Source organism: Heptranchias perlo, unplaced genomic scaffold (assembly GCF_035084215.1).
Source record: "Heptranchias perlo isolate sHepPer1 unplaced genomic scaffold, sHepPer1.hap1 HAP1_SCAFFOLD_154, whole genome shotgun sequence".
NCBI classification, from domain to species: Eukaryota; Metazoa; Chordata; class Chondrichthyes; order Hexanchiformes; family Hexanchidae; genus Heptranchias; species Heptranchias perlo.
The window spans coordinates 662,115-686,358 of NW_027138796.1; the positions used below are offsets into that span (position 1 = coordinate 662,115).

Here is a 24,244-nt window from a genome sequence, read left to right on the forward strand (position 1 = left end):
AGACACCATCAATCAGACACCAATCAGATTCCCATCAATCGGATTTGCATCAATCAGACTCCCATCAATCAGATTCCCATTAATCAGACACCCATTAATCTGACACCATCAATCAGACACCAATCAGACTCCCATCAATCAGACACCCATCAATCAGATCCCATCAATCTGACTCCCATCAATCAAACACCATCAATCAGGTTCTCATGAATGAGATCCCCCTCAATCAGATTCCCATTAATCAGACTCCCATCAATCAGACTCGCATTAATCACACTACCATTAATCAGATTCCCATCAATCAGACACCAATCAGACTCCCATCAATCAGATGCCCATCAATCAGACCCCCATCAAACAGACTCCTATCAATTAGACCCCCCTCAATCAGACTCCCATTAATCAGACACCATCGATCAGACTCCCTTTATTCAGACTCCCAACAATCAGACCTCCGTCAATCAGACCCTCATCAATCTGTTACCCATCAACTGGACTCCCATCAATCAGACTCCCATCAATCAGACTCCCATTAACCAGACACCATCAATCAGACACCAATCAGACTCCCATCAATCAGACTCCAATCAATCAGACTCCTATCAAGCCGACCCTCATCAACCAGAGCCCCATCAATCAGACCCCATCAATCAGACCCCCATCAATCAGAACCCCCCTGAATCAGACTCCCATCAATCAGACCCCCATCAATAAGACGCCCATCAATCAGACGCCCATCAATCACACTCCCATCCATAAGTCTCTCATCAATCTGTCCCCCATCTATCAGACTCCCGTCTATCAGACTCCCATCAATCAGACTCCCATCAATCGAACTCCCATCAATCAGACTCCCATCAATCAGACCCCATCAATCAGACCCCCATCAATCAGACTCCTATCAATTAGACCCCCCTCAATCAGACTCCCATTAATCAGACACCATCAATCAGACTCCCATTATTCAGACTCCCAACAATCAGACCTCCGTCAATCAGACCCCCAACAATCTGTTACCCATCAATTGGACTCCCATCAATCAGACTCCCATCAATCAGACTCCCATGAATCAGACTCCCATTAACCAGACACATCAATCAGATTCCCATCAATCAGACCTCCATCAATCAGACTCCCATCAATCAGATGCCCATCAATCAGACCCCCATCAATCAGACTCCTATCAATTAGACCCCCCTCAATCAGACTCCCATTAATCAGACACCATCAATCAGACTCCCATTATTCAGACTCCCATCAATCAGACCCCCATCAATCAGACTCCCATCAATCACACTCCGATCAATCAGACTCCTATCAATTAGACCCCCATCAATCGAACTCCCATCAATCAGACTCCCATCAATCAGACTCCCATTAACCAGACACCATCAATCAGACACCAATCAGACTCCCATCAATCAGACGCCCATCAATCAGACCCCCATCAATCAGACTCCTATTAATTAGACCCCCCTCAATCAGACTCCCATTAATCAGACACCATCAATCAGACTCCTATTATTCAGACTCCCAACAATCAGACCTCTGTCAATCAGACCCCCATCAATCTGTTACCCATCATTTGGACTCCCATCAATCAGACTCCCATCAATCAGACTCCCATTAACCAGACACCATCAATCAGACACCAATCAGATTCCCATCAATCAGACTTCCATCAATCAGACTCCCATCAATCAGATCCCATCAATCAGACTCCCATCAATCAAACACCATCAATCAGGTTCTCATGAATGAGATCCCCCTCAATCAGATTCCCATTAATCAGACTCCCATCAATCAGACTCGCATTAATCACACTACCATTAATCAGATTCCCATCAATCAGACACCAATCAGACTCCCATCAATCAGATGCCCATCAATCAGACCCCCATCAAACAGACTCCTATCAATTAGACCCCCCTCAATCAGACTCCCATTAATCAGACACCATCGATCAGACTCCCTTTATTCAGACTCCCAACAATCAGACCTCCGTCAATCAGACCCTCATCAATCTGTTACCCATCAACTGGACTCCCATCAATCAGACTCCCATCAATCAGACTCCCATTAACCAGACACCATCAATCAGACACCAATCAGACTCCCATCAATCAGACTCCAATCAATCAGACTCCTATCAAGCTGACCCTCATCAACCAGAGCCCCATCAATCAGACCCCATCAATCAGACCCCCATCAATCAGAACCCCCCTGAATCAGACTCCCATCAATCAGACCCCCATCAATAAGACGCCCATCAATCAGACGCCCATCAATCACACTCCCATCCATAAGACTCTCATCAATCTGTCCCCCATCTATCAGACTCCCGTCTATCAGACTCCCATCAATCAGACCCCCCTCAATCAGACTCCCATTAATCAGACACCATCAATCAGACTCCCATTATTCAGACTCCCAACAATCAGACCTCTGTCAATCAGACCCCCATCAATCTGTTACCCATCATTTGGACTCCCATCAATCAGACTCCCATCAATCAGACTCCCATTAACCAGACACCATCAATCAGACACCAATCAGATTCCCATCAATCAGACTTCCATCAATCAGACTCCCATCAATCAGATCCCATCAATCAGACTCCCATCAATCAAACACCATCAATCAGGTTCTCATGAATGAGATCCCCCTCAATCAGATTCCCATTAATCAGACTCCCATTAATCAGACTCCCATTAATCACACAACCATTAATCAGATTCCCATCAATCAGACACCAATCAGACTCCCATCAATCAGACGCCCATCAATCAGACTCCTATCAATTTGACCCCCCTCAATCAGACTCCTATCAATTTGACCCCCCTCAATCAGACTCCCATTATTCAGACTGCCAACAATCAGACCTCCGTCAATCAGACCCCCATCAATCTGTTACCCATCAATTGGACTCCCATCAATCAGACTCCCATCAATCAGACTCCTATCAAGCTGACCCTCATCAACCAGAGCCCCATCAATCAGACCCCATCAATCAGACCCCCATCAATCAGAACCCCCCTGAATCAGACTCCCATCAATCAGACCCCCATCAATATGACGCCCATCAATCAGACGCCCATCAATCAGACTCCCATCAATAAGTCTCTCATCAATCTGTCCCCCATCTATCAGACTCCCGTCCATCAGACTCCCATCAATCAGACTCCCATCAATCGAACTCCCATCAATCAAACTCCAATCAATCAGACTGCCATCAATCAGACCCCCATCTATCAGACTCCCATCAATCAGACTCCCATCAATCAGACCCCCATCAATCAGACTCCTATCAGTTAGACCCCCCTCAATCAGACTCCCATTAATCAGGCACCATCAATCAGACTCCCATTATTCAGACTCCCAACAATCAGACCTCCGTCAATCAGACTCCCATCATTCAGACTCCCATTATTCAGACTCCCATCAATCAGACTCCCATCAATCCGACCCTCATCAACCAGAGCCGCATCAATCAGACCCCCATCAATCAGAACCCCCCCGAATCAGACTCCCATCAATCAGACTCCCATCAATCAGACTCCTATCAATTAGACCCCCATCAATCGAACTCCCATCAATCAGACTCCCATCAATCAGACTCCCATTAACCAGACACCATCAATCAGACACCATTCAGACTCCCATCAATCAGACCCCCATATCGACGGGAGTCGATATGGGTAGAACTGAAAAATAAGAAGGGAGAGATCACGTTGATAGGATTGTACTACAGACCCCCAAATAGTCAACGGGAAATTGAGGAGCAAATATGTAAGGAGATTACAGACAGCTGCAAAAAAAATAGGGTGGTATTAGTAGGGGACTTTAACTTTCCCAACATTGACTGGGACAGCCATAGCATTAGGGGCTTGGATGGAGAGAAATTTGTTGAGTGTATTCAGGAGGAATTTCTCATTCAGTATGTGGATGGCCCGACTAGAGAGGGGGCAAAACTTGACCTCCTCTTGGGAAATAAGGAAGGGCAGGTGACAGAAGTGTTAGTGAGGGATCACTTTGGGACCAGTGATCATAATTCCATTAGTTTTAAGATAGCTATGGAGAAGGATAGGTCTGGCCCAAAAGTTAAAATTCTAAATTGGGGAAATGCCAATTTTGATGGTATTAGACAGGAACTTTCAGAAGTTGATTGGGAGAGTCTGTTGGCAGGCAAAGGGACGTCTGGTAAGTGGGAGTCCTTCAAAAATGTGTTAACCAGGGTTCAGGGTCAGCACATTCCTTATAAAGTAAAGGGCAAGGCTGGTAGAAGTAGGGAACCTTGGATGACTTGGGAGATTGAGGCCCTAGTCAGAAAGAAGAAGGAGGCATATGACATGCATAGGCAGCTGGGATCAAGTGGATCCCTTGAAGAGTATAGAGATTGCCGGAGTAGAGTTAAGAGAGAAATCAGGAGGGCAAAAAGGGGACATGAGATTGCTTTGGCAGATAAGGCAAAGGTGAATCCAAAGAGCTTCTACAAATACATAAAGGGCAAAAGAGCAACTAGGGAGAAAGTAGGGCCTCTGAAGGATCAACAAGGTCATCTATGTGCGGAACCACAAGAGATGGGTGAGATCCTAAATGAATATTTCGCATCGGTATTTACGGTTGAGAAAGGCATGGATGTTAGGGAACTTGGGGAAATAAATAGTGATGTCTTGAGGAGTGTACATATTACAGAGAGGGAGGTGCTGGAAGTCTTAACGCGCATCAAGGTAGATAAATCTCCGGGACCTGATGAAATGTATCCCAGGACGTTATGGGAGGTTAGGGAGGAAATTGCGGGTCCCCTAGCAGAGATATTTGAATCATCCACCGCTACAGGTGAGGTGCCTGAAGATTGGAGGGTAGCAAATGTTGTGCCTTTGTTTAAGAAGGGCGGCAGGGAAAAGCCTGGGAAGTACAGACCGGTGAGCCTGACATCTGTAGTGGGTAAGTTGTTCGAGGGTATTCTGAGAGACAGGATCTACGGGCATTTGGAGAGGCAGGGACTGATTAGGAACAGTCAGCATGGTTTTGTGAAAGGAAAATCATGTCTCACGAATTTGATTGAGTTTTTTGAAGGGGTAACCAAGAAGATAGATGAGGGCTGTGCAGTAGACGTGGTCTACATGGACTTTAGCAAAGCCTTTGACAAGGTACCGCATGGTAGGTTGTTACATAAGGTTAAATCTCACGGGATCCAAGGTGAGGTAGCCAATTGGATACAACATTGGCTTGACGACAGAAGACAGAGGGTGGGTGTAGAGGGTTGTTTTTCAAATTGGAGGCCTGTGACCAGCGGTGTGCCTCAGGGATCGGTGCTGGATCCGCTGTTATTTGTTATTTATATTAATGATTTGGATGAGAATTTAGGAGGCATGGTTAGTAAGTTTGCAGATGACACCAAGATTGGTGGCATCGTGGACAGTGAAGAAGGTTATCTAGGATTGCAACGGGATCTTGATAAATTGGGCCAGTGGGCCGATGAATGGCAGATGGAGTTTAATTTAGATAAATGTGAGGTGATGCATTTTGGGAGATCGAATCGGGCCAGGACCTACTCCGTTAATGGTAGGGCGTTGGGGAGAGTTGTAGAACAAAGAGATCTGGGAGTACAGGTTCATAGCTCCTTGAAAGTGGAGTCACAGGTGGATAGGGTGGTGAAGAAGGCATTCGGCATGCTTGGTTTCATTGGTCAGAACATTGAATACAGGAGTTGGGATGTCTTGTTGAAGTTGTACAAGACATTAGTTAGGCCACACTTGGAATACTGTGTACAGTTCTGGTCACCCTATTATAGAAAGGATATTATTAAACTAGAAAGAGTGCAGAAAAGATTTACTAGGATGCTGCCGGGACTTGATGGTTTGACTTATAGGGAGAGGTTAGATAGACTGGGACTTTTTTCCCTGGAGAGTAGGAGGTTAAGGGGTGATCTTATACAAGTCTATAAAATAATGAGGGGCATAGATAAGGTAGATAGTCAAAATCTTTTCCCAAAGGTAGGGGAGTCTATAACGAGGGGGGCATAGATTTAAGGTGAGAGGGGAGAGATACAAAAGGGTCCAGAGGGGCAATTTTTTCACTCAAAGGGTGGTGAGTGTCTGGAACGAGCTGCCAGAGGCAGTAGTAGAGGCGGGTACAATTTTGTCTTTTAAAAAGCATTTGGACAGTTACATGGGTAAGATGGGTATCGAGGGATATGGGCCAAGTGCAGGCAATTGGGACTAGCTTAGTGGTATAAACTGGGCGACATGGACATGTTGGGCCGAAGGGTCTGTTTCCATGTTGTAAACTTCTATGATTCTATGATTCTAATCAGGTTCTCATGAATGAGATCCCCCTCAATCAGATTCCCATTAATCAGACTCCCATTAATCTGACACCATCAATCAAACACCAATCAGACTCCCATCAATCAGATTCCCATCAGTCAGACTTCCATCAATCAGACTCCCATCAATCAGACTCCCATCAATCAGATCCCATCAATCAGACACCCATCAATCAAACACCATCAATCAGGTTCTCATGAATGAGATCCCCCTCAATCAGATTCCCATTAATCAGACTCCCATTAATCTGACACCATCAATCAGACACCAATCAGACTCCCATCAATCAGACTCCCATCAATCAGACTCCGATCAAGCCGACCCTCATCAACCAGAGCCCCATCAATCAGACCCCATAAATCAGACCCCCATCAATCAGAACCCCCCTGAATCAGACTCCCATCAATCAAACCCCCATCAATATGACGCCCATCAGTCAGACTTCCATCAATCAGACTCCCATCAATCAGATCCCATCAATCAGACACCCATCAATCAAACACCATCAATCAGGTTCTCATGAATGAGATCCCCCTCAATCAGATTCCCATTAATCAGACTCCCATTAATCTGACACCATCAATCAAACACCAATCAGACTCCCATCAATCAGACTCCCATCAATCCGACCCTCATCAACCAGAGCCCCATCAATCAGACCCCATAAATCAGACCCCCATCAATCAGAACCCCCCTGAATCAGACTCCCATCAATCAAACCCCCATCAATATGACGCCCATCAATCAGACGCCCATCAATCAGACTCCCATCAATAAGTCTCTCATCAATCTGTCCCCCATCTATCAGACTCCCGTCCATCAGACTCCCATCAATCAGACCCCATCAATTAGACTCCCATCAATCAGACCCCCATCAATCAGACTCCTATCAGTTAGACCCCCCTCAATCAGACTCCCATTAATCAGACTCCCATCAATCAGTCTCCCATCATTCAGACTCCCAACAATCAGACCTCCGTTAATCAGACTCCCATCAATCAGATCCCCATCAATCAGAACCCCCCTGAATCAGACCCCATTATTCATACCCCAGTCAGACACCCCAACTATCGGACCCCCATCGATCAGACCACAGCAATCAGACTCCCATCAATCAGACCCCATCAATCAGACACCATCAATCAGACGCCCATCAATCAGACTCCCATCAACCAGACCCCCATCAATCGGACTCCCCTCAACCAGACCCCCATTAATCAGACTCCCATCAACCAGACCCCCATCAATCAGACACCAATCAGTTTCCCATCAATCAGACTCCCATCTATCAGACTCCCATCAATCAGACACCCATGAATCAGACGCCCATCAATCAGACTCCCATTAATCAGACTCCCATTAATCAGACTCACATCAATCAGACTCCCATCAATCAGACTCCCATCAATCAGACTCCCTTCAATCAGACTCCCATCAATCAGACTGCCATCAATCAGGCTCCCAACAATCTGTCGCCCATCAATCTGTCCCCCATCAATTAAACTCCCATTAATCAGACACCATCAATCAGATTAATCACCATTAATCAGACGCCCATCAATCAGACTCCCATTAATCAGACTCCCAACAATCAGACCTACGTCAATCAGCCCCCCATCAATCTGTTACCCATCAATTAAACCACCATCAATCAGACGCCCATCAATCAGACTCCCATCAACCAGACCCCCATCAATCGGACTCCCATCAACCAGACCCCCATTAATCAGACTCCCATCAATCAGACACCATCAATCAGACTCCCATCAATCTGACTCCCAACAATCAGACTCCCAACAATCAGACCCCCAACAATCAGACCTCCGTCAATCAGACCCCCATCAATCTGTCCCCCATCAATTAAACTCCCATCAATCAGACTCCCATCAATCAGACTCCCATCAATCAGACCCCCAAAAATCAGACCTCCGTCAATCAGACCCCCATCAATCTGTCCCCCATCAATTAGACTCTCATCAATCGGACTCCCATTAATCTCACTCCCCTCAATCAGATTCCCATCAATCAGACCACCATCAATCAGACTCCTATCAATCAGACCCCAATCAACCTGTCCCCCATCTATCAGACTCCCATCTATCAGACTCCCATCAATCAAACTCCCATCAATCAGACTCCCATCAATTAGACTCCCAGCAATCACACTCCCATTAATCAGACACCATCAATCAGACTTCCATTATTCAGACTCCCAACAATCAGACCTCCGGCAATCAGAACCCCATCAATCTGTTACCCATCAATTGGACTCCCATCAATCAGACCTCCATCAATCAGACTCCCATCAATCTGATCCCATCAATCAGACTCCCATCAATCAAACACCATCAATCAGGTTCTCATGAATGAGATCCCCCTCAATCTGATTCCCATTAATCAGACTCCCATTAGTCTGACACCATCAATCAGACACCAATCAGACTCCCATCAATCAGACTCCCATCAATCAGACTCCCATTAATCACACTCCCATTAATCAGATTCCCATCAATCAGACATCACACTCCTATCAATCAGACCCCCATCAATCGGACTCCCATCAGTTGGACTCCCATCTATCAGTCTCCCATCAATCAGACCCCATCAATCATACCCCAATCAGACACCCCAACTATTGGATCCCCATCGATCAGACCCCATCAATCAGACACCATCAATCAGATTCCCATTAATCAGATTCCCATCAATCAGACTCCCATCAATCAGACACCCATCAATCAGAGACCCATCAACCAGACCCCCATCAATCAGACACCATCAATCAGATTCCCAACAATCAGACCTCGGTCAATCAGACCCCCATCAATCTGTTACCCATCAATCTGTTACCCATCAATCGGGCTCCCATCAATCAGACTTCCATTAACCAGACACCATCAATCAGACACCAATCCGATTCCCATCAATCACACTCCCATCAATCAGACTCCCATCAAGCCGACCCTCATCAACCAGAGCCCCATCAATCAGACCCCCATCAATCAGAACCCCCCTGAATCAGACTCCCATCAATCAGACCCCCATCAAAAGTCTCTCATCAATCTGTCCCCCATCTATCAGACTCCCGTCTATCAGACTCCCATCAATCAGACTCCCATCAATCACACTCCCATCAATCAGACTCCGATCAATTTGACCCCCATCAATCGAACTCCCATCAATCAGACTCCCATCAACCAGACCCCCATCAATCAGACTCCCATCAAGTAGACCCCCATTAATCAGACTCCCATCAACCAGATCCCCATCAATCAGACACCAATCAGTTTCCCATCAATCAGACTCCCGTCTATCAGATTCCCATCAATCAGACGCCCATCCATCAGACTCCCATCAAAAGTCTCTCATCAATCTGTCCCCCATCTATCAGACTCCCGTCTATCAGACTCCCATCAATCACACTCCCATCAATCAGACGCCTATCAATTAAACCCCCATCAACCGAACTCCCATGAATCAGACTCCCATCAATCAGACTCCCATCAATCAGACCCCATCAACCAGATCCCCATCAATCAGACCCCCATCAATCAGAACCCCCCTGAATCAGACTCCCTTCAATCAGACCCCCATCAATCAGACTCCCATCAATCGCACTCCCATCAATCAGACTCCTATCAATTAGACCCCCATCAATCAAACTCCCATCAATCAGACTCCCATCAATCAGACTCCCATTAACCAGACACCATCAGTCAGACACCAATCAGATTCCCATCAATCAGACGCCCATCCATCAGACTCCCATCAAAAGTCTCTCATCAATCTGTCCCCCATCTATCAGACTCCCGTCTATCAGACTCCCATCAATCACACTCCCATCAATCAGACTCCTATCAATTAAACCCCCATCAACCGAACTCCCATGAATCAGACTCCCATCAATCAGACTCCCATCAATCAGACCCCATCAACCAGATCCCCATCAATCAGACCCCCATCAATCAGAACCCCCCTGAATCAGACTCCCTTCAATCAGACCCCCATCAATCAGACTCCCATCAATCGCACTCCCATCAATCAGACTCCTATCAATTAGACCCCCATCAATCAAACTCCCATCAATCAGACTCCCATCAATCAGACTCCAATTAACCAGACACCATCAGTCAGACACCAATCAGATTCCCATCAATCAAACTTCCATTAATCTGACACCATCAATCAGACACCAATCAGACTCCCATCAATCAGACCCCCATCAATCAGACTCCTATTAATTAGACCCCCCTCAATCAGACTCCCATTATTCAGACTCCCAACAATCTGACCTGTCAATCAGACCCCCATCAATCTGTTACCCATCAATCAGATCCCCATCAATCACACTCCTATCAATCAGACTCCCATCAATCAGACTCCCATCAATCAGACCCCCATCAATCAGACCCCCATCAATCAGAATCCCAACAATCTGTCGCCCATCAATCTGTCCCCCATCAATTAAACTCCCATTCATCAGACACCATCGATCAGATTCGCATGAATTGGATTCCCCTCAATCAGATTCCCATTAATCAGACTCCCATCAATCAGACTCCCATCAATCAGACTCCCATCAATCAGACCCCCATCAATCAGACTCCTATCAATCAGACCCCCATCAACCTGTCCCCCATCTATCAGACTCCTATCAATCAGACCCCCATCAATCAGACCCCCATCATTTGGACTCCCATCAATCAGACTCCCATCAATTAAACTCCCATCAATCAGATTCTCATCAATCAGACTCCCATCTATCAGTCTCCCAACAATCAGACTCCCATCAATCAGAACCCCATCAATCAGAATCCCCCTGAATCAGACCCCATCAATCATACCCCAATCAGACACCCCAACTATTGGACCCCCATCGGTCAGACCCCATTAATCAGACACCATCAATCAGATTCCCATTAATCAGACTCCCATCAATCAGACCCCCATCAATCAGATTCCTATCAATAAGACCCCCATCAATCAGATTCTCATTAATCTGATTCCCTTCATTCAGATTCCCATCAATCAGACACCAATCAGACTCCCATCAATCAGACTCCCATCAATCAGACTCCCATCAATCAGAAACCGTCAATCAGATGCCCATCAATCAGTCACCAGTCAATCGAACTCCCATCAATCAGATTCCTATCAATCAGACTCCCATCAATCAGACTCCCATCATTCAAACTCCCATCAATCAGATCCCCCTCAATCTGATTCCCATTAATCAGACACCATCAATCAGACACCAATCAGTTTCCCATCAATCAGACTCGCATCATTCAGACCCCCATCAATCAGACTCCCGTCAATCAGACTCCCGTCAATCAGACTCCCGTCAATCAGACTCCCATCAATCAGACTCCCATCAATCAGACTCCCATTAATCAGACACCATCAACCAGACACCAATCAGACTCCCATCAATCAGACTCCCATCAATCAGACCCCCATCTATCAGACACCTATCAATAAGACTCCCATCAATCAGACTCCCATCAATCTGGCCCCCATCAATCAGATTCCCATTAATCAGACTCCCATCAATCAGACTCCCATCAATCAGACTCCCATCAATCAGACCCCCATCAATCAGACTCCTATCAATCAGACCCCCATCAACCTGTCCCCCATCTATCAGACTCCTATCAATCAGACCCCCATCAATCAGACCCCCATCATTTGGACTCCCATCAATCAGACTCCCATCAATTAAACTCCCATCAATCAGATTCTCATCAATCAGACTCCCATCTATCAGTCTCCCAACAATCAGACTCCCATCAATCAGAACCCCATCAATCAGAATCCCCCTGAATCAGACCCCATCAATCATACCCCAATCAGACACCCCAACTATTGGACCCCCATCGGTCAGACCCCATTAATCAGACACCATCAATCAGATTCCCATTAATCAGACTCCCATCAATCAGACCCCCATCAATCAGATTCCTATCAATAAGACCCCCATCAATCAGATTCTCATTAATCTGATTCCCTTCATTCAGATTCCCATCAATCAGACACCAATCAGACTCCCATCAATCAGACTCCCATCAATCAGACTCCCATCAATCAGAAACCGTCAATCAGATGCCCATCAATCAGTCACCAGTCAATCGAACTCCCATCAATCAGATTCCTATCAATCAGACTCCCATCAATCAGACTCCCATCATTCAAACTCCCATCAATCAGATCCCCCTCAATCTGATTCCCATTAATCAGACACCATCAATCAGACACCAATCAGTTTCCCATCAATCAGACTCGCATCATTCAGACCCCCATCAATCAGACTCCCGTCAATCAGACTCCCGTCAATCAGACTCCCATCAATCAGACTCCCATCAATCAGACTCCCATTAATCAGACACCATCAACCAGACACCAATCAGACTCCCATCAATCAGACTCCCATCAATCAGACCCCCATCTATCAGACACCCATCAATCAGACTCCCATTAATCAGACACCATCAATCAGACACCATCAATCAGACTCCCATCAATCAGACCCCCATCAATCGCAGCCCATCAATCCGACTCCCATCAATCTGTCCTCCATTAATCAGACTCCCATAAATCAGACCCCATCAATCAGACCCCCAACCATCAGACCCCCAACCATCAGACATCATCAATCAGACCCCCATCAATCAGACCCCCATCAATCAGTCCTCCAACCATCTGACCCCCAGCCATCAAACCCACATCAATCAGACTACCGTCTAACACACCACCATCAATCAGACGCCCATCAATCTGTCCCCCATCAACCTGTCCCCCATCAACCTGTCCCCCATCACTCTGTCCCCCATCAATCAGACACGCGTCAATCAGACTGCCGTCAATCGGACCCCCATCAATCAGACTCCTGTCAATCAGACCCCTGTCAATCAGGCCCTCGTCAATCAGACCCCCATCAATCAGAACCCATCTAACGGAGTTCCATCAGCCAGACCCCCATCAATTGGAACCCCATTAATCAGACTCTCATATATCAAATTCCCATCAAGCTGCCTCTCATCAATCAGATCCCCATCAATCAGACCCCCCATCAATCAGACCCTAACGATCAGACCCCCATCAATCACACGCCATCAATCAGACGTCATCAATCAGACGCCCCATCAATCAGACCCCCCATTCAATCATTACCCAATCAATCAGACACCCCAACCATCAGACCCCCATCAATCGGATCCCCGTCAATCGGACCCCCACCCATCAGACCCCCGTCAGTCAGACCGCAACCATCAGACCCCGGTTATCAGACCCCAATCAATCAAGCCCCCATCAATTAGACCTCCAAACATCACAGCCCCATCAATTCAAACCCCCTCAATCAGAACCCCGTCAATCATATCCTAACGATCAGAACCCCATCAGTCAAATGCCATAAATCAAAACCCCATCAGTCAGACCCCAATCAAGCTCAGCCCCCAATCAGATCCCCATCAGACAGATCCCCATCAATCAGACCCCCATCAATCAGACCCCCATCATTCAGAACCCCCATTAATCAGACCCCCCATCAATCAGACCCCCCCATCACTCAGAACCCCCATTAATCAGACCCCCCATCAATCAGACCCCCATCATTGAGATGCCCCATCAATCAGACCCCCCATCAATCATTACCCAATCAATCACACACCCAATCATCAGACTCCCAACAATCAGACCCCATCAATCAGACCCCCCTCAATCAGACCCCACTCAATCAGACCCCCCTCAATCAGACCCCCCTCAATCAGACCCCCCTCAATCAGACTCCCCTCAATCAGACCCCCATCAGACACTGATCAATAAGACCCCCATCAATCAGACCCCCATCAATCAGACGATCTACCATCAGTCCTCCAACCATCTGACCCCCAGCCATTAAACCCACATCAATCAGACTCCCGTCGCACAGACCTCTGTCATTCAGACCCCCATCAATCAAGCTCCCATCAATCTGTCCCCCGTCAATCAAACTCCCATCAATCTGTCCCCCATCAAATCAGTCCCCCGTCAATCAAAATCCCATCAATCAGGCTCCCACCTATCAGGCTCCCATCAATCAGACTCCCATCAATCAGACTCCCATCAATCAGACTCCCATCAATCAGAACCCCATCAATCAGAACCTCATCTATTAGAATCTAATCTGTGAAAGCAAACAATGACCCACACCAATTTGTCCCCCATCTATCATATTCGCATCAACCAGATTCACACCAATCGGACCCCCGTCAATCAGACCCCACCGATCAGCCCAACATCTATTAGACGCCCATCAGTCAGACCCCCATCTATCAGTCTGGACAGTGTTTTAATGACTGAAGTTCTCTGACACCAGGACGCAGTTTGATTAACCCCCCTGGGTCCATTGATCCTCTTCCAATTCAAACAGCTTCTTTTACACCGTGTTTCTCAATCCCTTGTCGTGTATTTGTGGCTTTTAAAGCAACACACTTCCACAGTTATTTAAAAATATTTATTTTCTTAACTATAATTTGTAACATAAATGTGAATTAAAGTTAAACTCTTTTTACTTTCTAAATTAATAAGTCGTTTGGTAAAATAAATGTGAAATTTAGTTAAACTCTTTACTTTCTAAATGAATAAATCTTATTCTTCCTCCTCCGCCTTTCTGTCCAGCGAGGAAGAATCGACGGCCACCTCTTCGTAATCCTTCTCGAGTGAGGCCAGGTCCTCCCGTGCGTCCTGGAACTCCCCTTCCTCCAGCCCCTCCCCCACGTACCAGTGGACAAAGGCCCGCTTGGCGTACATCTTATCGAATTTGAGGTTGAGGCGGGTCCAAGCCAAGGCAATGGCGGTGGTGTTGCTCAGCATACAGAGGGCACGCTGCACCTTTGCCAGATCGCCCCCTGGCACCACAGTCGGGGGCTGGTAGTTGATGCCAACCTGTGGGAAAAGAAAATTCTTTAGATTTCAAATGTTCAAAATAGGAGGTTCAAAATCAGAGTCATTGACTCACTTAATTATCAGAAAGATAAATTTAAGAACCAGTTTGTATCTTTCACTGTACAGGGATAATTCTTTTCTTCATTTCATCTTCTCCAATGAGGCCCTTCATTTTTCAGGATGCCTTTTCTTTGTTTAAGGCTGGACTTTTCCTGGAACACTCAGGGCTGCAATCCAGGATTGGAGCTGAGACAATTCCACCTACAGCCTCAGAGGGAGCTCCTCTTTGGGCCAGGAATGGGGAGGGTCTGAAAGGAGGGGCAGCTTTTGACCCAGACTGAACAGACGTATTGTTCATGTGGGATATCAGATTGTCAGAATCCATTTTTCCCCAGAGCCCCATGGATTGAACACAAAACCCACACTTACCTTGAACCCGGTCGGGCACCAATCAACAAACTGGATCGAGCGCTTGGTTTTGATGGTGGCGATGGAGGCGTTGACATCCTTTGGCACGACATCTCCTCGGTACAGCATGCAGCACGCCATGTACTTGCCCTGGCGGGGGTCGCACTTCACCATCTGATTGGCTGGCTCAAAGCAGGCGTTGGTGATCTCTGCCACAGTTATTTGCTCGTGGTAAGCCTTCTCGGCTGAAATAAGGGGGGCATAGGTTGCCAGTGGGAAATGAATGCGGGGATAGGGGACCAGGTTGGTTTGGAACTCAGTCAGGTCCACATTGAGGGCACCGTCGAACCGTAGTGACGCCGTAATGGACGACACTATCTGTCCAACAAGACGGTTGAGATTGGTGTACGTTGGACGCTCAATGTCAAGGTTACGCCGACATATGTCGTAAATGGCCTCGTTGTCGACCATGAAGGCGCAGTCAGAGTGCTCGAGGGTGCAGTGGGTAACAAGCACAGAGTTGTACGGCTCGACCACCGCAGTGGAAATCTGCGGCGCAGGGTAAATGGCAAACTCCAGTTTGGATTTCTTGCCGTAGTCTACAGATAGTCTCTCCATCAGGAGGGATGTAAAACCCGAGCCGGTCCCACCCCCGAAACTGTGGAAAATGAGGAAACCCTGGAGTCCCGTGCACTGGTCAGCCTGTGGGCAAAGAAGGTACAAAACATTAAAAGGGAGCAGGAAATGGAATCTATCATCAAAGGACAGTGAACACAGGACAGGAGCAAAGATACTGACCGTTCCTGGTGGGACAGGGCAGTGGGAGCTGGGGAGAAGGGAGAGTGGGAGATGGGGAGAAGGGAGAGTGGGAGAAGGGAGATGGGGAGAGGGGAGATGGGGAGAGGGGAGAGTGGGAGATGGTGAGAATGGAGAGTTGGAGCTGGTGAGAATGGGGCGGCGGGAGATGGGGACAAGGGGCGGCGGGAGATGGGGACAACGGGCAGTGGGAGATCGGGACAAGGGGCATTGGGAGATGGGGAGAAGGGGCAGTGGAAAATGGGGAGAAGGGGCAGTGGGAGATGGGGACAAGGGGCACTGGGAGATGGGGAGAAGGGGCAGTGGGAGATGGGGACAAGGGGCAGTGGGAGATGGGGACAAGGGGCACTGGGAGATGGGGAGAAGGGGCAGTGGGAGATGGGGACAAGGGGCAGTGGGAGATGGGGACAAGGGGCAGTGGAAGCCTGGGGGAGAGAGTAATGAATTGGGGTGGAGGGAGTGCGGAACCAAGGGTGGAAGCACTGGGGGAGTTGGGAGAGTAATTGAGGTTGGGGGGGCGGGAAGAGTCAGGGAAGGGACCATCAGGCATCGAATATTGTAGGGTGCATGGGAAACCAAAATGGCCACTCAAAGGACTTGACCAAAGGCCGGCTCTATGTAAACAGGAAGTCCACCGATCTTCCGAAGTTTGTGCGGCCAATTGGGAGAAATTCCCATCCACTTTTCAGCATTGTTATTGGCTGCTTTTTTCCAGAATGGGTAGTGGAAGAGACATCAATAAGTGATACTGGAGAGAATAAGCAGGATTTCTTTACTCGTGACACTTCGTCAGCTGTAAGATTTTAATTCTACAAGTTGTATTGGGCGGTGGGAGCGATGGCGGGACGGGGCGGTGGGAGCGATGGCGGGACGGGGCGGTGGGAGCGATGGCGGGACGGGGCGGAGGGAGCGATGGCGGGACGGGGCGGTGGGAGCGATGGCGGGACGGGGGGAGGGAGCGATGGCGGTACGGGGCGGTGGGAGCGATGGCGGGACGGGGCGGAGGGAGCGATGGCGGGACGGGGCGGTGGGAGAGATGACGGGGCGGTGGGAGCGATGGCGGGACGGGGCGGAGGGAGCGATGGCGGGACGGGGCGGTGGGAGCGATGGCGGGACGGGGCGGTGAGAGTGATGGCGGGACGGGGCGGAGGGAGCGATGGCGGGACGGGGCGGAGGGAGCGATGGCGGGACGGGGCGGAGGGAGATGATGGGATTGGGCAGCGGGATCAGGCAGCGGGAGCCAGTACACAACCTACCAGCTTCCGTATTCGATCCAAGACCAGATCCACGATCTCCTTGCCGATGGAGCAGTGGCCCCGTGCGTAGTTATTGGCCGCATCCTCCTTGCCGGTGATGAGTTGCTCGGGGTGAAAGAGCTGTCGGTAGGTGCCGGTGCGGACCTCATCTGGGGGCAGGGAACGGAGAGTTAAAAACCTGAACACAAAACGTTCCAGGCACTTTGATACGAGTCCGGCCATACTTGAACGAGTTTAGTGAGAGCACTGACCACCTAACACATCAACAATCTCTCCCCTTACCGATCACAGTGGGCTCCAGATCTACAAACACGGCTCGGGGGATGTGCTTGCCCGCCCCCGTCTCACTGAAGAAGGTGTTGAAGGAGTCGTCCCCACCTCCGATGGTCTTGTCACTGGGCATCTGCCCATCTGGTTGGATCCCATGCTCCAGGCAATACAGCTCCCAGCAAGCATTGCCGATCTGCACACCTGCCTGGCCAGCGTGGATTGAAAGACACTCACGCTAAAGAGTGGAGAACACAGGATTATTTACACAGGTAGGAGGACAATGCCTTATACAGTCAGTGGAGGTGGAAGGGAGAAGGGTGTGTGGATCCCTTCTCTCTCCCAGTGGATCCCACTCTCCCAGTGGATCCCACTCTCCTCGAATCCTTAATTCCCTGTGGATCTCCCTGTCACTCCTTGTGGATCCCTTTGCCTGTGAATTCCAGCTGTCATTCCCTGTGGATATCCCTCTCCCTGTGGATTCCCACTGTCTTCCTGTGGATTCCCATTCTTCATGCAGATCCTCTGTCCCTGTGGATTCCTATTTTCCCTGCAGATCCTTTCTTCCTGTGGATTCTTGCTCATCTTATGGATTCCTACCATACCAGTGGATTAACTCTCTCTCTCCCTGCATGTATTCCTACTCTCCCTGTGGATTCCTGCTCTGTCCCTGTGGATCACCCCTCACTCTCCCTGTGGGTGCCCTTCTTGTTGATTATCCATCTCCCTGTCGATCTCCCTTCTCCCACTGGGTCTCTTCTCTCTTCCTTTGGGTCCTACTCTCTCTGTAGAATTCTCTCTCCTCTGGATGCCCCTTCTCTCCCCCTGTTGATTAGCACTCTCTCCCCGTGGACCATCCCTCTTTCCCTGGGGATCCCCATCTCTCCGTGTGGATTGTTCTTCTCTCCATGTGAATACTTCTCTCCCTGTGGGCCCCTTCCACTCAGTCTGAGTGGATGCTTTCTCTCTCCCAGTAGTTCCCCTCTCCCTGTAGATTGCCCCTCCACTTGTCGATTCCCCACTTCCTGTTGATTTCCCTTTACACGTGGATTTCCTCTCTCCCTACAGATTCCCCTTCTACCAGCAGATCTCCTGTATCCCTGTGGACCCCTGTTTTCCTCTAGAAACCACCCCCTCGCTCCCTGTGGAATCCCATTCTTACTGCAGAGCCTCTTTATGTGGAATCCCTCTCTCCCCATGGATTCCAACACTGCCCGTGGATTCCCCATGTCTCCCTGTCGATTACCCCTCACTCTCCTTGTGGAGCCCCCGCACTCCAGGTCGATGAGCCTTCTCCCTGTGGATCTTACCTCCCTATGGATCTCATCTCTCCCTTTGGGTCACTTCTCATTGTAGAACTCTCTCAGTGGATCCCTCTCTACCTATGGATTTCTTTGGATCCCTTCTCTGTGGATCCCTCTCTCAGGATCCCTCCTCTCTCCCTGGGGATTCGCGCTCGCTCCCGCAGGTCACCTCCTCTCCATGCCGATTGACCAACCCCCTATGGAAACCCCCTCTCTCCGAGACTCCCGCTCCCCTTGTGGATACTTATCTCCCTGTGGATTTATTCCCTCCCTGTGAATCGCTCTCTCCCAGTGGATCCCTCTCTCCCTGTGACTCCCTCTGTCCCAGGAGATCCCTCTCTCCCTGTGACTCCCTCTCTCCCAGTAGATCCCTCTCTCCCTGTGAATTCCTTTCTCCCAATGGATCCCTCTCTCCCAGTGGATCCCACTCTCCCTGTGGATCCCTCTCTCCCAGTAGATTCCTCTCTCCCAGTAGACCCCTATCTCCCCGTGAATTCCTTTCACCCAGGAGATCCCCCTCTCCCTGTGAAATCCACTCTCCCAGTAGATCCCACTCTCCCTGTGAATCCCTCTCTCCCAGTGGATCCCCCTCTCCCTGTGGATCCCTCTGTCTCGGTGGAACACCCTCGCTCTGTGCATTGCCCAGTGAGCTCTCACCATAATCTCCTCCTATTCTCGCAGCTCTTGAGAATGTGCCTCGTGCTGCCGCTCCCGCTATTTATACCCCGCCCGATAGAACCCTCCTATTCAGCAAATCGGGCTCTGATTGGTCTGTGAGAACAATGACCTATTGTTGCTTTGTTAAACGTAGCGACGTTGCTCAGTGCTGATTGGTTCATTGTGTAAAAGGCGGAACCAAGAATTCGCAACATTCTTTTATGGGAGGAGCGCCAGGGAACAAGAGAATTCCCCTTACCCCCAGACCCCATCAATCAGACCCCCAACCCCCAGACCCCATCAATCAGACCCCCAACCCCCAGACCCCATCAATCAGACCCCCAACCCCCAGACCCCATCAATCAGACCCCCAACCCCCAGACCCCATCAATCAGACCCCCAACCCCCAGACCCCATCAATCAGACCCCCAACCCTCAGACCCCATCAATCAGACCCCCAACCCCCAGACCCCATCAATCAGACCCCCAACCCCCAGACCCCATCAATCAGACCCCCAACCCCCAGACCCCATCAATCAGACCCCCAACCCCCAGACCCCATCAATCAGACCCCCAACCCCCAGACCCCATCAATCAGACCCCCAACCCCCAGACCCCATCAATCAGACCCCCAACCCCCAGACCCCATCAATCAGACCCCCAACCCCCAGACCCCATCAATCAGACCCCCAACCCCCAGACCCCATCAATCAGACCCCCAACCCCCAGACCCCATCAATCAGACCCCCAACCCCCAGACCCCATCAATCAGACCCCCAACCCCCAGACCCCATCAATCAGACCCCCAACCCCCAGACCCCATCAATCAGACCCCCAACCCCCAGACCCCATCAATCAGACCCCCAACCCCCAGACCCCATCAATCAGACCCCCAACCCCCAGACCCCATCAATCAGACCCCCAACCACCAGACCCCATCAATCAGACCCCCAACCCCCAGACCCCATCAATCAGACCCCCAACCCCCAGACCCCATCAATCAGACCCCCAACCCCCAGACTCCATCAATCAGACCCCCAACCCCCAGACCCCATCAATCAGACCCCCAACCCCCAGACCCCATCAATCAGACCCCCAACCCCCAGACCCCATCAATCAGACCCCCAACCCCCAGACCCCATCAATCAGTCCCCCAACCCCCAGACCCCATCAATCAGACCCCCAACCCCCAGACCACATCAATCAGACCCCCAACCCCCAGACCCCATCAATCAGACCCCCAACCCCCAGACACCATCAATCAGACCCCCAACCCCCAGACCCCATCAATCAGACCCCCAACCCCCAGACCCCATCAATCAGACCCCCAACCCCCAGACCCCATCAATCAGACCCCCAACCCCCAGACCCCATCAATCAGACCCCCAACCCCCAGACCCCATCAATCAGACCCCCAACCCCCAGACCCCATCAATCAGACCCCCAACCCCCAGACCCCATCAATCAGACCCCCAACCCCCAGACCCCATCAATAAGACCCCCAACCCCCAGACCCCATCAATCAGACCCCCAACCCCCAGACCCCATCAATCAGACCCCCAACCCCCAGACCCCATCAATCAGACCCCCAACCCCCAGACCCCATCAATCAGACCCCCAACCCCCAGACCCCATCAATCAGACCCCCAACCCCCAGGCCCCATCAATCAGACCCCCAACCCCCAGACCCCATCAATCAGACCCCCAATCCCCGGACCCCATCAATAAGACCCCCAACCCCTGGACCCCATCAATCAGACCCCCAACCCCAGAACCCATCAATCAGACCCCCAACCCCCAGACCCCATCAATCAGACCCCCAACCCCCAGACCCCATCAATAAGTCCCCCAAACCCCAGACCCCATCAATCAAACCCCCAACCCCCAGACCCCATCATTCAGACCCCCAACCCCCAGACCCCATCAATCAGACCCCCAACCCCCAGACCCCATCAATCAGACCCCCAACGCCCAGACCCCATCAAACAGACCCCCAACCCCACACCCCATCAATCAGACCCACAACCCCCAGACCCCATCAATCAGACCCCCAACCTCCAGACACCATCAATCAGACCCCCAACCCCCAGACCCCATCAATCAGACCCCCAACCTCCAAACCCCATCAATCAGACCCCCACCCCCCAGACACCATCAATCAGACCCCCAACCCCCAGACCCCATCAATCAGACCCCCAACCTCCAAACCCCATCAATCAGACCCCCAACCCCCAGACCCCATCAATCAGACCTCCAACCCCCAGACCCCATCAAACAGACCCCCAACCCCACACCCCATCAATCAGACCCACAACCCCCAGACCCCATCAATCAGACCCCCAACCTGCAGACACCATCAATCAGACCCCCAACCCCCAGACCCCATCAATCAGACCCCCAACCCCCAGACCCCATCAATCAGACCCCCAACCCCCAGACCCCATCAATCAGACCCCCAACCCCCAGACCCCATCAATCAGACACCCAACCCCCAGACCCCATCAATCAGACCCCCATCAATCAGACCCCCAACCCTCAGACCCAATCAATCAGACGCCCAACCCCCAGACCCCATCAATCAGACCCCCAACCCCCAGACCACATCAATCAGACCCCCAACCCCCAGACCCCATCAATCAGACCCCCAACCCCCAGAACCGATCAATCAGACTCCCAACCCTCAGACCCCATCAATCAGACCCACAACCCCCAGACCCCATCAATCAGACCCCCAACCCCCATACCCCATCAATCAGACCCCCAAACCCCAGACCCCATCAATCAGACCCCCAAACCCCAGACCCCATCAATCAGACCCCCAAACCCCAGACCCCATCAATCAGACCACCAACCCCCAGACCCCATCAATCAGACGCCCAAACCCCAGACCCCATCAATCAGAACCCCAACCCCCAGACCCCATCAATCAGACCCCCAACCCCCAGACCCCATCAATCAGACCCCCAACCCGCAGACCCCATCAATCAGACCCCCAATCCCCAGACCACATCAATCAGACCCCCAACCCCCAGACCCCATCAATCAGACCCCCAACCCCCAGACCCCATCAATCAGACCCCTAACGCCCAGACCACATCAATCAGACCCACAAACCCCAGACCCCCAACCCCGAGACCCCATCAATCAGACCCCCAACCCCAGACCCCATCAATCAGACCCCCAACTTCAGATCCCATCAATCAGATCCCCAACCCTCAGACCCCATCAATCAGACCCCCAAACCCCAGACCCCATCAATCAGACCCCCCACAATCAGACCCCATCAATCAGACCCCCAACCTCAAACCCCATCAATCAGACCCCCAACCCCCAGACCCCATCAATCAGACCCCCAACCACCAGACTCCCATCGATCAGACTCCCAACTATCAGTCCCCATCAATCAGACCCGAATCAACCAGTCCCCAACAATCAGACCACATCAATCAGACCCCCATCAAACAGAACCCATCAAACAGACCCCGTAAATCAAACGCCATCAATCAGACCCCCATCAATCAGACCCACATCAATCAGACCCCCAACCCGCAGACCCCATCAATCAGACCCCCAACCCCCAGACCCCATCAATCAGACCCCCAACCCCCAGACCCCATCAATCAGTCCCCAACCCCCAGACCCCATCAATCAGACCCCCAACCCCCAGACCCCATCAATCAGACCCCCAACTCCCAGACCCAATCAATCAGACCCCCAACCTTCAGACCCCATCAATCAGACCCCCAACCCCCAGATCCCATCAATCAGACCCCTAACCCCCAGACCCCATCAATCAGACCCCCAACCCTCAGACCCCCAACCCCCAGACCCCATCAATCAGACCCCCAACCCCCAGACCCCATCAATCAGACCCCCAACCCCCAGACCCAATCAATCGGACCCCCAACCCTCAGATCCCATCAATCAGACCTCCAACCCCCCATATCCCATCAATCGAACCCCCAACCCCCAGACCCCATCAATCAGACCCCCAACCCCCAGACCCCATCAATCAGACCCCCAACCCCCAGACCCCATCAATCAGACCCCCAACCCCCAGACCCCATCAATCAGACCCCCAACCCCCAGACCCCATCAATCAGACACCCAACCCCCAGACCCCATCAATCAGACCCCCAACCCCCAGACCCCATCAGTAAGACCCCCAACCCCCAGACCCAATCAATCAGACCCCCAACCTTCAGACCCCATCAATCAGACCCCCAACCCCCAGATCCCATCAATCAGACCCCCAACCCCCAGACCCCATCAATCAGAC

At 50.5% G+C, this 24,244-nt stretch overlaps 1 protein-coding gene across 1 annotated transcript; it reads right to left on the reverse strand.

Moving 5' to 3' along the window:
* Positions 1-14,946: 14,946 nt before the first annotated feature.
* On the reverse strand, positions 14,947-18,155 carry LOC137309223 (tubulin alpha-1 chain-like). The gene is made up of 4 exons (XM_067977485.1): positions 18,020-18,155; positions 17,738-17,886; positions 15,687-16,367; positions 14,947-15,257 (listed from the first exon to the last, which is right to left on the reverse strand). The coding sequence occupies exons 1-4, from the start codon at positions 18,138-18,140 to the stop codon at positions 14,961-14,963; spliced, it is 1,248 nt and encodes a 415-aa protein (XP_067833586.1). The 5' UTR covers positions 18,141-18,155; the 3' UTR covers positions 14,947-14,960.
* Between the last annotated feature and the right edge of the window lie 6,089 nt (positions 18,156-24,244).

What these genes read in the sequence shown, in the direction of transcription:
- LOC137309223 (XM_067977485.1), bottom strand. Translation starts at nt 18,140, where the DNA reads ATGCCCAGTGACAAGACCATCGGAGGTGGGGACGACTCCTTCAACACC. An exon ending in TCTGGAGCCCACTGTGATCG is followed by an intron (nt 17,887 to 18,019) that starts GTAAGGGGAGAG and finishes CCCTGCCCCCAG; the next exon opens with ATGAGGTCCGCACCGGCACC. An exon ending in TGGATCGAATACGGAAGCTG is followed by an intron (nt 16,368 to 17,737) that starts GTAGGTTGTGTA and finishes CTTTGCCCACAG; the next exon opens with GCTGACCAGTGCACGGGACT.